At 38.8% G+C, this 14013-nt stretch overlaps 1 protein-coding gene across 5 annotated transcripts in view; it reads right to left on the reverse strand.

Annotated features, from left to right (window-relative positions):
• The window catches only part of ERBB4 (erb-b2 receptor tyrosine kinase 4), a 671761-nt gene that overhangs the window by 177673 nt on the left and 480075 nt on the right, over positions 1–14013 (reverse strand). For all 5 annotated transcript variants that reach the window (XM_069782036.1, XM_069782034.1, XM_069782037.1 and 2 more), the window contains 6 exons: positions 12348–12489; positions 10713–10826; positions 8965–9091; positions 6066–6139; positions 4473–4563; positions 2811–3010 (listed from right to left, as the gene is read on the reverse strand). In XM_069782036.1, coding sequence (XP_069638137.1) covers positions 2811–3010; positions 4473–4563; positions 6066–6139; positions 8965–9091; positions 10713–10826; positions 12348–12489 — 748 coding nt within the window. The remainder of the gene's footprint in view (positions 1–2810; positions 3011–4472; positions 4564–6065; positions 6140–8964; positions 9092–10712; positions 10827–12347; positions 12490–14013) is intronic.

The following is a 14013-nucleotide window of genomic DNA, read 5'->3' on the forward strand; positions in this document are numbered from 1 at the left end:
TGAGTGGTTTTCCATTGTCTTCTAACATACTGTAAGTTATAGAGAGCTTAAAGCAAAGAGGAAACATTACTGTATGAACGGAGTTCAACCATATTACTGCTTGTTTTATTTTTATACTAAATCTCTAGGAATGAAGGAGAGCTGGTTGTTCTGTCATTAAATGATGCATCATTATCAGACAGCTATAGCCAATCTGCTGTTAGAAAACATCAAAGAGCACCAAGAGCAAGATTTTTCTCCCACAGTCAGCGGTTTTTCATACGGTAGAGAGGAAACAGGTGCTCTCTGGAAGATTCACAGGTTCATGTATCTCCCAGCAAGATGGGACCACTAGGATGTTGGAATATAACCCTAGTGACTCTTGCATGGTCATCAAGACCTTGTGCTTCTTCAGACAGGTTCTATTCTGTCAGCCCAAGAAATTTCTCACGTGAAATCTCAAAGGGCTAATTTTTCCTGTCATGACATACAAAATACACTTATTACTAGACTGCTAGCACAGAACTAGGCTCCTCCTCACCACTTGATCCTATTAAACTCCAACCCCACTGCAGGGGAAAGCAACTGGCAACCCACCACCCCTGGGCAGATGTGATTCTCTTTCTTGGCAACACCTCTATTTGCCAAATAATATACCATTTTTTCATAGTTGGCTTTCTATGTGGGGGCAGAAAAAACAGAATGCATACCAAACTACAAGCCATCTACAAATGCTCTAGCTGGCAAGACTGAAGGCACTAGTTATTCACGGGAAGTCAGGAGCTTTCCTCCAAGTTTCAGAGGAGCTGATGGTGCCAGAAAATGCATACTTTTCTCTTGCAAGGCTGATCTTATTCAATGTTCAAATAATATTCACCCACAGAAGAACTCAAAGCAAAGAAAAAGCCTTGAGATGGAAAGAATGAAAAACAAGAGAACACAAGCCATTAAATATGATGATACAAAGCTCATGGATGTTGAGCAACTGGAGCTGATTCAGAACAAGATAAAGTTGGGTGTGTTAAAAACAGAGACTGTGCAGCCTTCTTTGTCCTGCAACTGGTTAACTCCCTTCATTATTCAGCACTATTCTTGGACTCTTCATCCATGCTTCATTCCCACGTAACATTATCATCATGTGTTCGATCATCTCTGGATGACAAAGAGAGCTATGCTACTCTCACAGACAACCACCTGGATTCATTTACTCATGCCCTTGTCACCTCTTGGCTGGGTTACAGCAGGAAAGACACCAGGGCATGAAGCTGTTCAACATATAGGACACCCTTGTGCACTTCCTCACCACAGAAGTAGCAGCAGACACTGCATCTCTCCTCCACCTTCTGTATTGCCTCCCCACAAAATGTTCTACCAAATATAAGGGTCTAATCCATAATTTCACAGCCTATGCCAAGGATGTCCTTTGCAATCACACACAAAACCTTCTACCAAGAAAGGTTCTGTTCAACACATCCTTCTGTCTCACATAACAGAAATTTTACATCAAAGGATAACATATGCTGCAGTTTAAAAGTGGACAGTGGTCTGCCAGAGGTGAAGAAACAACCCTTTCCCTCTTCACCCTCAGGCACAATCGCAATTAAACTATCTACATCAACAGCAAGAGGCATTTCTTTAAACTTCACTTTTTTAACTTGTATGTAGAGAAATAGCCTAATAATAATAATGCCACCCAAAACAACAAAACCGTGCAGAGACCAAACAAGACTTTCTACTTCATGTAGCTTTTACATGGCAGAAGAGATTAGAAAAATAACCGAGCAGCAGTGATAAATGTATAGCGGTGTTTCACCTAACACTGGAAGGTACACTCATACTACAGTGATAAGCACAGCCACAAACTCTCTCAAAGTATAGCAGAATAGTACTTCAAAGGGAGGGGAGAAAAAAAAGGAAAAAAAAGAAAACAAAAGGGAAAAAAAAAAGAAAAAAAAAGAACTAAAAGAAAGAATAAGTTAAAAGTAGGACCACAGCCTGAAAAAACCCAAAGCAAACATTTCTGGCTGATCAAAGCACAAAACCCAGAAATATCACTTAAACATACAGCAATTTAATAAACCTCCTCTCTTGCTAGCAGTCTAACAGATGCTTAAAAGGAACTGTATTGCTGCTACAATATGACTGTATTAATGCTATTTGCTGCCTGATTTCTGTATAACCAGACAGTTTCATCTCCTACATAACATTCATTTGCTTTTCAGTACTATGATCTCAGTCCAGGTGCTGGCACATAAGCCTTCCTGAAAGACAGTTAGGCCCAATTATCAGTAATCTTCTTTATCAGATAGGTCAAATACAGAAAGGAGGAACTTGGTGATCAAAAACAGTCCCCAAAGTGACCTTTCTGGATTAAGACAGGGCCACTTTGGTGAAGCAGGGTAGGGGAAGCAGAAGATGCTAATCGCACTCCATAAGGAAAGTGCTGTAGTTTTCAAATCTTTAAAATTAGTGCTTTTCATGAACACTACATTCAGCCCACATTTATAGCCTTCAGAATTCATATTTGTGAAACTGGATCTCTAATCTGGAAAGTTCACATCATGGTAAGGAAGCAGCACTCTCTCTCTTCTCCCTTTCATTTGCTCATACCTTAAAACATTTCATTTGCCTACAAATCTGCCCAGAGGCAGACTGGGCCAAATCCTTAGATTCTGTAAATGATCACAGCTCCACTGATGTCCACGGAGCTCCAAGAGACATCAGCCAAGTTTCTGGCCAGCTCACTGTACTGTATCCTGCCAGTACTTGTAACATCCTCCCCCCAGGTGAGCCAATCATAGACAAGATTTGCACTGAGCAGCAGTACTTACTGCAGTTCTCTGCCTTTTTATTTCGATGAATCACTGTCTTTTGACTGGGTGTGCTGAAGAGGCTGGTCCAGTTCACAGTGTGGTAGTAGCACAAATTGCTGTTGTCTGTTATGTAAATATTGCCAGCACTGATTTGCTTCAAGGACTGAAACTGCAGAGAGGTAATGCCTTGTTGCTTTAGGATGAGTAAGGAAAGGCCACTGTGATGAAAACAAAAGTAAGAGAGAACAGGAATTAGCTCCAGAAGGAGGAACTTATTACAGCTGGTTGGGAATTTCCCACTAGAATTAGTTCCTAATGTCAAGATGGTCTTTCTAGCATAACTGAAATTTGGTCAGACAAATTTTATTTTGAGGTGACACAAATATTTTATGAGTCAATGTCTAGTTCTATTGCCTAGAAAATTATGAGTCCTGTAAGAATTGCGATACCACAAGCTGCGATGCTTGCAGCTCTAGGCCAAGTGGGCCAGCAGAACTCCTCGACTAGTTCCATTTCATCCATTAATGTATTTTTTGAGATAAAGTGCTGCTGAGAAAACTGAGTAAAATCCAGATTTTTTTTTGACAGAATTAATACTATGATAGTTTATATGCTAAGGAGAAACTGACAAAATCATGCAAAATGTTTTAACATCTTCTGCCAGGCATCAAATTAATGTCATTTATAGTAATACAGGAAGAAACTGTTATTTTTAAGGAAATTTTTCCAGCCCACTTTCTACATTTCATTTTTCTTTTGTTGTAATATGTGGTTATCGCCTTTCTTCATCAAAGGAATGGTAAATGATTGTCTGTATAATATGGAAATGACTGCACATATTTTATGACTGAAGATTAGTGAAGACAATATCCAGTTTCTGGGCATCCTTTAAGTTATTGTATTTTAACAATTATAATTGTTTTCCAGCTGTTACAAATAAAAATTGCTTCTTCCAAACGGAATGCTGGTCTGTAATTCAATCTCAAGGTTTCACTGCTATTCATATTCTGCCTGGGTTGCTGTTTAAGATGCCAGCAGAATCCCATGACTGATTTACTACATTTACACAATGGGGAACCAGGGGTTGCTGTATATATCATTCAGGTACCTTCCTGTGCTTCCCCATTATCTCTCACCACATTTTCTTCCCTTCAAACCAATTCCTCCATACGAGTTTTCATACAGAAACATCTCTGGTAAAAATGACACTCCAGAGCTAATGTACACCCCACCCACCTGCAAGGTCCCTCAGTGATTTCAGTATTCTTCCATACATTTATCTTTTACCACTACTTAAGACCACATTGTTCCTTGGACATATGAGCCTGCACTTCCAAATGCAACCATATAAACTTCATTATAGTGGGGCTAAGTTTTACTATTAATATCTTTTAAGTTATGTTTCACATTCACAAGGTATTTTAAACCATAAAATGTACTTTCCTGACAATAAGAATGAGTTAATAGCTACAGCAATGAACCGAGAGGTTTTTTTTTTACAGGTATTATGCATTATAAACAACTGATTAGCAAAGCTACTGTTAATGAATACCTTAGTAACAGAGAAAAATATATCAATTTATGATGCCCTTCCCAAAGGATGTTGCATTCTGTGCTACTGAATAAAGAGTCATTGGATACTAATAAAAAATTATTCCATCAACAGAGGAAGTACCTTACCTATAGAGAGCTCTTCCACCAATAGTAACTAAGTTAGAAAACACCCTGAAATCTGTCATATTCTCAGGCCACGACTGTATGTTCAAATACCCTGAAGGAGAAAAAGGCAAGCGCATGAAAGTCAATGATTTCAGCCATAAAGACTGCTTTATCACATACATGAGTTAGGACAGGCTTAGCCTACAAATGAAAAACCGTGCTGGTTTGAGAAAAAGAAATAAATAGGTAATGAATGCTGCAGACTAATGTATTGGAATTCATCAGGCTGCTCACCACTGTCTCCTCCAAGAAAGCAAAGGAGGACTCATCACAGCAGCATTACATCCACTTTCAACAGCCACAGTGAGGGTGAACCTAAACATGGGCTGGAATCTTGCAAGGCCTCCCAGCCTTGTCTAAACAGCAGCAGCAGCAGAAAAAAAATGAAGATTTGCCTGAATTAAGAACATTCCATTTTAAAATGTGCCAGAGACTTAGGACAGAAGTTGAGAGATCTGTCATGATTCATTAAAAGATGACAAGATTTTCCTACAACAAAGAACTTGCATTTGTTTCTGAGTATGTGTGTGAGGACTGTTCATCACCAGAGAGCATTCTCTGCACAAGTATGTCGGACTACTTATTTTGTGCTACACAGACCTCTACACAGTGCAGTTCCCTATGACTTTGATTCAATACTGGACTGAAATGCAGTACGTCTTTAAGCATAGGGGTAATTACACTTACGTAGTGGAGCTGAGACTGTCAATTAATGTGCTTAAACAATGGCAAATTACAGACACCCAGATGCCAGATTATCTTTGACATTAATTAGGGAGAGATTTAGAGCTTACTTTCATTTTTTAATACCACTGTCTTGCTGAAATACACAATTTTTGAGAGGTGAAGGACATGGGAGAGAACTCATTTCAAATGCCAAACACTTGTTGAGCTCCGCCCAGCTACAATCATGCTATAGTGACCAAAGATTTTTTTTTTTTTAATTTGTGCATGAAATAGGGAAGTGCAACCCCCCCCCAACTATCTATACATAATCAGCAATCAATCAAGAACTCAAAGCTGCAGTATCTTCCTCCCTGCCCCCAAATGGTGAAACAAGAAACAGCAAGATGCAAGAAAGCAAAGTTCTGTGTTCTAGCTGTATGACCCCACTGAAAAGTCACAAAAGATGGGAGAGTCTACCTTCCACACATTATACATTTGTCTTTAAATCACAGAAGCTAATTTGCAGCAGCATCTGCTGTTAGACCAAGAGAAGTAGCTGCAAAACCAGATTGACTTGTCTGGTTTTTTTCCAAGGCATATTTCAAACGTCTTCAAGTGAAGACCACGACACCTTGTCCACTCAACAGTAAGGTCTTGGTCTTCTGATGCTTGTGTACCCCAAATGTAATAGGCATTCTGTATTCATGAGCAAAGGACAACACACTTGTATCAACTGATACTGAAGTTGTTGTGTATTAAACTTTTATGAAATTCACAGTCCAGTGAGTTTAAACAAAAAAGCACTTTGTGTTCTTCAGAAAAACTAACAAATGACAACCATAAATGCAAGTGAGAAGTTCAGATTATAGGAAATCAGAAGTGTGTTACCTGTTATCTCTCTCACTGTTTGGAAGATATTTAATTTCTCTGGATTGATTGCAGCGATTGTGTGATATGGGTCCCTGAAAGATTAAAGACAAAATGTGATACTGGATAAAAAAAAGATCAGGTTCTCAAAGCTATACCATGTAGAAAGCAGTATTCAGGAGGTCAATACTTTGCTTTTAGGCAGCATATGCTCCAGATTTCTTCAGAATGTTTCCAATTTCTTCAGACTATTGTTCCTGCAGAACCTGTGTCTAACTTCTCCCAAGTCATCTTGAAGGAAAATAATGGTGCTTAGCATCTTTAAGGTTCAAATCATTAATGTTTTAGCAAATATTTATGTTTATGGAAAATTAAGGCATTCTAAACAACCATGGGTGACCTCCTTAAAGGAAACATGAATTTTCAACATTTTTTCCAGGAGTACTAGCTCAAATGGTACAGTTGCAATACTGTACTACCAGGACTAACAAAACTGCTACTGAAACAAGTGAAAGCTATAAGCAAAACAAAACTAAGAGCATGCCAGCAGTTCCTGAAATATGGCATTAAAAGGGTACACTTTTCAGAAGGTGTTGAACAAGGAACATCAAAAAGCACAGATCTTTGCCAAGCAAGTTTGTCACCTGAGAAATGAAATACCCCCCCCAAACATTAAAATCTCGAAGTTAGATATGCTAGTGTAAAAAGATGAAGCTGACTTGATTTTAAGAGTTCCATCATTTAGTAAATACTTCTTTTTCCTCCTAATTTTTAAAGGAGTAAAGACTCTCCAACTACTTAAGATCCTAATTAGAAGCCTAACCCAAACAAAAATCCTTTAAAAATCCTTCTGTAACACCATGTTATGGTATTTTTGTGGGTTTTCTGAGGGTAGGAAACATACTCAGTAAATGTGGAGCATCTGTTTCCACCTCTCCTCCTTCTGCTTTCCAGGAAACATCATTCTTGGAATTGGAACATGCAGGTAATCAACTAGGCTGTCTTTGGGGACAGGCCTCACAAGTCTATGCAGTGACAGACCGATGAGGTCACTTCTAACTATCGTGGAGGTGATTCCAGGTTAGCAGCAACAAAATGAGTTCTTGAACCTTAACTTAAAGCCCAGTGGACCACAGAAGCATCATATACACTTAATTGTAACAATTTGGGGCTCTCAGAAAATTAGGTAACAAGTTTTGACTGCCTAACAGAAACACAGCACTTAGCTTTTAAAATGCATTACTATTAAAAAAGCAAAACCTTTGCCTATAATAAACATGAGGTTGCTGAATTTCCCCTCCAAATCCTAAGATAGTCTTTAAAGATACAAATACATTTAAACCCCTTAAATAGCCAAATGTCTGATATGTTTTATCAACATATAAAACTGTAGAATAATGCAGTCATCTTTTACCATTAGAACAGGCACAGCTGAATTTTACAGCTCCAACAGTGAGAGTTTCAGCTCATTGTGAAACTGGAGAGGGCAGCTAAAGGGATGATAAAAAGCTGGTGAGCGCTGAGGGCTTGTTGCTCCTGCTGCAAATCGGGGGAGAAGAAGGAGGCAGCATTTGCTGCTAGCTGGGGCTGTCTGTCCTTAAAACTACAGCTCTCCTTGGTATATCCCACCCCTTCACAGGCAACAATACAAGCAGAAGGCAGCTTGGCTTTTTAGCATCCCAACCAGAGGAAAACAGCAGAGAGAAGGCTGCATCTGACCTATACAGGTCGTAACAATTTTCCATCCAATGTGTTTTCTGCCTCTGTCTCAGGCAGCAGATATGTACCCTAATGAATATCACTTTATCCATACTTCATACACTTCAGCAGAGCATTACCTTAGAAGAATGAGTACTACTGACTCACCAAAATGTAGGTCTACCTTCATCCCACTTAACTTCTCGACACTAATTAAAGCCAATCCATAATTATCTAATTTATATATAACCTATTATAAATAATTGTGCATAAAACCAATTCATAATTATATATGTAGTTTTTATATAAATTATTACAAATTCATAAAGACTTGAAGTTCAAGTACTCAGGAAAGGGAAAGACAAGCTACAGAATCACAGGATCAAAAATATGACAGGATCAATTGCAATAGCAACTGATACAATCATATTTGTGTTCTCTCAATGACAGAAAGAATACAATGCAAGAAAGGGGCTAGTTGCATTGGACCTCACCTGACCATCAAAACAGAGTATGTCTGTCTTTTCTGGACACATCCCGCATTTGCACCATGCATTCACCTTTGCTACAATGGCAAACATGCGGTGCACCAAACTGTAAACAGCAAGGCACTACTTATCTGGCTGGTATATCTTCCTTCCGGAGACATTGGTGAGACTTTTAAATACTGGTTCTGTACCTCCACATCTTCAACTGTTACTAACACTTATTCAATATACAGCCGTATTTAAACCAAAATACTGGATTTAAATACCAGTGAGCTTTGTGTATCTCTGCAATTGAAACTTGAATATATACTTCAAAACTGATTGACAAGAGGGCAGCTTTTTTGCAGGTACATGCACTGACAGCCACCCAGGCTATGACAATTTATGCTAGGTGAGGCACTATCTTTGCATATTCTGCACATTAGATTGCTGGTCATACTAAAACTGAAACAAACTAATGGAAGGTAACCTCCCCTTCTCCCTTCTATTCTCTAATCAGCCATTATTGTAAGCTAGTACTGAGGATCTCATAAAGAGCAAACAGTCTACTTCTCTTTTCCTAGAGGTTGAATCATAAGAATCAAGGTAACACTTTCCTTCATAATGGAAGGCAGAAAACAAATTTATCCTGGATCTGCTATTCCGTAAAGGAAGCCTGCAGACATCATTAAGAGGTGGATGCAATTTGTTTCAGCTGGCACCATAACATAACGTCTTAACATTTTGTCACTTACCCATGAATCCCAGTAACAAGGAAGATAAGGTTGCCGTTGATCTTGGTACAGTTTATGAACTTGTCAATGTTGCTGGAATCCACCGTCTGAGCTGACACTAAACTCCCTGTTCCAATGCCATCACATGCTGCCAAAACAAGGAGTTTGTGTAAAGTACCAGGAAAAACAATTACTGAAACAGAACACGTTGGCCTTCTAGACATGAGTCTTCATTTATTTCAGAGATAAAGCAGCAGAGAGGTGTTAAAACAGCTCCCTTTACCTATATTCCCAAAGAAGCACATGCCAATTTAAAACAAAACAATAAGCTAAAGTACCTGCCACAGAAGGACATACTGGCACATAGGTTAAGGTATTTCACACTGGATCTAAAGGCAAGTATGAATAACACAAAAATCCCACTCGAGCCAGCTGTAAACAGACAGTAGATAACTTAGCTCAGACTAGCCTGGTGGCCATGCCATTTATTTGTGCACTGCTCACTGCAGAAACTGCAGGATCCTAATACTGCTAGCTCAAGAGGTCCCCTTTGCTCTGGTAGATTTGTGAACTTAACCATTCACGTACCATAAAGAACTTTAGAGAGGATGTACAAATAATTCTTTACTCATCAGCCCAACAAAAAGATTACTGGGGCCTGGAGAAACTTTGGTAAGCAGTGAGTAAACCTCTGTGTAGCCTTTCTATGTAACTTAGTTGCATTTTCTGGGTCACATGATGCATCCAGGAACAAATCCTTCATGACTTCCATCACATAATGTATCCTATCTCCCTAACTGGGCTCCTCTAATGGCAACTACCAGCAGTACACCTGAATCTTTTACAAACGTGGTAACTTTCCTCCTCACAAAGTAAGGCTAAGAGTTTGACAGAAACACTACACGTGTATTTTCATGCATTAAACTATCTATCCAGCAAAAAAGTTGTTTACTGCAATTAGGTTAAAGGGCTGGGCATTGCCTTCACTTAGAATACAGCATGTCAGTACCCTGCCTTGGCAGATGTGTTTGTTTCAGCCACGTGGAGAGACTGTTGATTTACAGAGTTTTTCAGTAGCTTCATTGTGAATTCCCTTCCAGATATGGCTTCCACTAGGACTGAAAAGTGGCATAGGCCCACGTGGGAAAACTAGTGGTGCTTTGCTCCTGAGACCTTCAATCAGAGAGCAGAAAGTCCCCCTAGTGGAGCTTGGGACAGCAAGGTAACCTATAGATTTCAGTCTTCTCAACAGCACCATCACTGAAAAACTTCTAGTCTCTGTTTTAGACACTTAGAAAGGAGGTAGAAGATTCTGGGGAAACAGACATTTTTAAATAACAGAGGAAATAAATGGAAACCTAACATTGTATTGACAAGTATGAGACATACCATACATTGAAGGCAGGGCTTTAGTATGGTCCCCTTTGGAATGACAAAAGGACAGCTCTAAAATACCTCCAGGAAATACTTGTCATTAAAATAACATAATAAAGACTTCTTTCAGATTTCTCTAAAACCAACAGAGAAATCTCCATCGTTTTTATCTAATCAAAAGTAATTGGATTGGTTATATTACCATCACAACTTAGTAATTCTATTGTATATATGTCACACACAGCCCTCATAGCTCAAAGTTCTGTGGGTATCCAAAAGCTATTAATATTCTACAATGTACTCATGAAGGGTGTTTCATGCCAAAATTACATCCTGCTCTGCTCTACTACAGTGTGGACTACATTCAAGAAAATTTATACTAAACTACTGCCTACCTTTAGGACAAATGTCAGTGCAGGGCTTGCACATCTTAATACCATTTTCTTCAACCTCCATCTTGGAGCTCGGACAGGCACGGACACAAGAGCTGGAATCTACCACAAAGTTGTCTGAAAGGAAAAAGATATTGGCAGAAAGCAAACCACTGGACTAAATAATACTGGGACACATGTTTTTGGACTCTGTGTCAACACATATTATTAATTACCTCAGCACTTCCACATTGACATTAACATTTAATGATCAGTGTTTTCAGAAGTGCATGAGCAAGCAAATTAGGCATGGTTTTGGAGACTTATGAAAATCCATGAACTGTCAGGCCTGATCCTCCCTCCTCCCCCGATTTGATTTTATTATTATTTGTAGTAAAAAAAGGTACAGTAATTGGAGAGAAATAAAACAAGATGCTCTGCCCTGTCTCTTTCATACACACACAAATATATACATCTGGGATAAAACACTCCACAAGACAAGTATTTCAATTTTGCCTTGTAAAACAACTGCCAAAGGGGATATAGACTGATCCTACCTAACTGAAAGCTTAATACTGTCAAGAAAGGAAAAAAAAAAAAAAGGAAAAAAAGTTCAATGAAGTATTTGGACAGAGAATCATATCCCTTAAGTAGTGTATGGTATACCAGTTTTGTAAAATAAAAAATACCTTGCTTCAAAAACCCCACCACTCTATTACAGACAGAACTAAGCCTTGACAGTCACAGTCTCAGCCTACTGTCAATCTGAACTTCTCCACAGAGATTCAAAATTTGGATTTTGGTTTGGGTTGAACTATGGTTCCATTTATTATAGATTACACATCCTTCTTGTATGTAATTTATGGATAAAATAATTAATGCACAACACAACTGTAAACCTTGGTGGGAATGAAAGGGAGAACAAGAATACTGTCTCCCTTATTTTTCTTTCTAACTACAACAGCAGTATCAAAGACTATGTAAGTGATGACCCTCTAATTTTTTCTATTACTTGTCATCATCTGTCTGGTATCTCAGAAGCATGTGTTTTGTACATGCATGGGATTATTCTTTTTTTAACTCCCTCTTCCCCTCTAATTCTACTCTGGAGTTTTAAGACTGTATTGTTGTCAGTATTGCATGTTTTTTCTGCATTGGGACAGAACTGCTCAGAAAATATTTATGGCAACTTTCTGTCAAACCATCATTATTCCAAGTTAAGAAAAGGGCATCAGTATCACGAAAGCATTTGGTGCCAGGTAGTACTGGAGGTGGACTGTTATTTTTGTGAAACAGATATTTATACCCTTTTACAATCCCACTAGCTGTTTTAACAGTTAATTTTGAAATTTACAAATGCCGATCTAAAGCATGAATATAACAAGAAGTGGTCATGAATACAGAAACCTAGTGAATTCCCTTTCTTTAAGAAAATCACTATAGTATAGGATACTTGGGAAGTGTCAGCAACCCAGAATGTTAACACACGACTTTAGTCAACACATCACTGAGTTATTACAGGCTGCAAGCACATGTGGAGTGATTTGAGATATTGCACTATGCACTTAGCTCTCATTCTCTCATTGTTTTCTAAGGCTCCTGAAACACAACACGAAACTTTCCATCCCTGCAGGAAAAGGCAGCTAACACAGCACTTACGTGGGCACTTTTTGACACAAAATGCCCCATAGGTGTACTTGGCATTGTGATTATGCTCCAGTTGGAAGGTGGTAGGGTTGTATACAAAAGTCTGGGGGCACTGCGTGACACATGCACCACTATCATTGAAATTCATACAGGCCTGCAAAACAAGGGAGAAAAAAATATTAAATTAAATCATATAGCTGCTTTTGTTCGTCTGTTTGGGTTTTTTTTAGTTTAAAATACAGTCTTGATTGTTCAGACTTGTTGCAACAGTGAGGAATGTGATATACAGTTTCCTAACCTTCATTTTGGCTACTTAGATTTCTTGCTAGGATCTTGGCAAATACATGACTTATAAAAGGGGGCTCACTGGGCCCCCTTAATTTGAAACACAGCTGACTGTTATAGCACTTCCTACAAAAACATAACAACACTGTAATTTGTTTCATAACTATTGTTACTACTACCAATCAGTTAATTCACAACTTGATAGGACATTCTAAAACTTCCAAGAGTGGACAGCTATTTATCATAGTCAGTCTAAACAAATGCTAATGACTTTTTCAGAGGTCCAACCTTTAGAATCCCTACAGCATGAGTCCACCATCCAGCTGAAAACTGAAATTCCCAATTAGAAAGCAAGAGGGATAAGAATTTCTTTTGAGCTAGCACAGGAGGGGGTCATTTCCCTAAGTGGCAAATTTAACAAGGTCAGTTGCTTCACACACTGAGAAAAGAAAATAGGACTTTGTATCACTTAGCATTCAAGCTCAGCCACCCAGAGCTGACAGAGGACAGGGCCCTGACAAATGAAGAGGCAAGTGTGTGGATAGAGAAAGTAACGGTATGCAGGGAAAATAATTGACCATGAAAGGTTGATAATTAGTAATAGAAAAACACCACCAATTTTGACATTCCTTATCACCATGTATCGTGTCTATGGTTTTAACCACAGCTTATAAAAAACCTGTTGGAATAATATTCACAAAGCATACCATAAATGTCAAATTTCATATGAACATGAAAGCTGTAGCCTGGCTTGGATCCCTCTAGCAGTTTAAGCAACCACTGCTACTGGATTCTGCTGAAGCCAGGCTACTTTAAAAGTTTTAGTCTAGGGATGAATCCTTCTGGTCCTTTTCCAGGTTGTAAAAAATACAGATGTTTTTGACTCTTTAAAGGGTCAATAAGTATACCAACATGTGTGTCGTGACCCCTCCCATCCAGGGCTGGGACAGAGAGAAAAGTGAAAAAGATTCCTCTCTTCTGCTGCTTTTACTAACAGTCCTTATCTCCATTCAGATCAGGACCAGCAGGACTGAGGGAGGTTACTTGTTGCGTCAGAAGATTTCAGAATGGAGAGGCTAATAAAGTAACCAAGGGAGAAGAACAAAATCTGCTGCTGAAAGGGACAAACAGGGAGTTCCATGATGAAGGCACTGTCCTATATGGAGCATGAGCTAAGCCAAACTGCTGATCCTGTCTTTTCTGTTTCTTTAAAACACATATTACAAAACCTGTCAGTTTCTCACAGAACCAGATCTATTTTTTTTCTTACAAAGATAAATACACTCAGTTACTTCTTTACTGTGAACTGGACAGGAAGTCTACCCTATGAATAGGGTTGTGTCACTTTTTTAGTTCCGTTGGGCACTCAACCAGGCCCTCCCATGCATTTGAA

Source organism: Haliaeetus albicilla, chromosome 4 (assembly GCF_947461875.1).
Source record: "Haliaeetus albicilla chromosome 4, bHalAlb1.1, whole genome shotgun sequence".
Classification (NCBI taxonomy): domain Eukaryota; kingdom Metazoa; phylum Chordata; class Aves; order Accipitriformes; family Accipitridae; genus Haliaeetus; species Haliaeetus albicilla.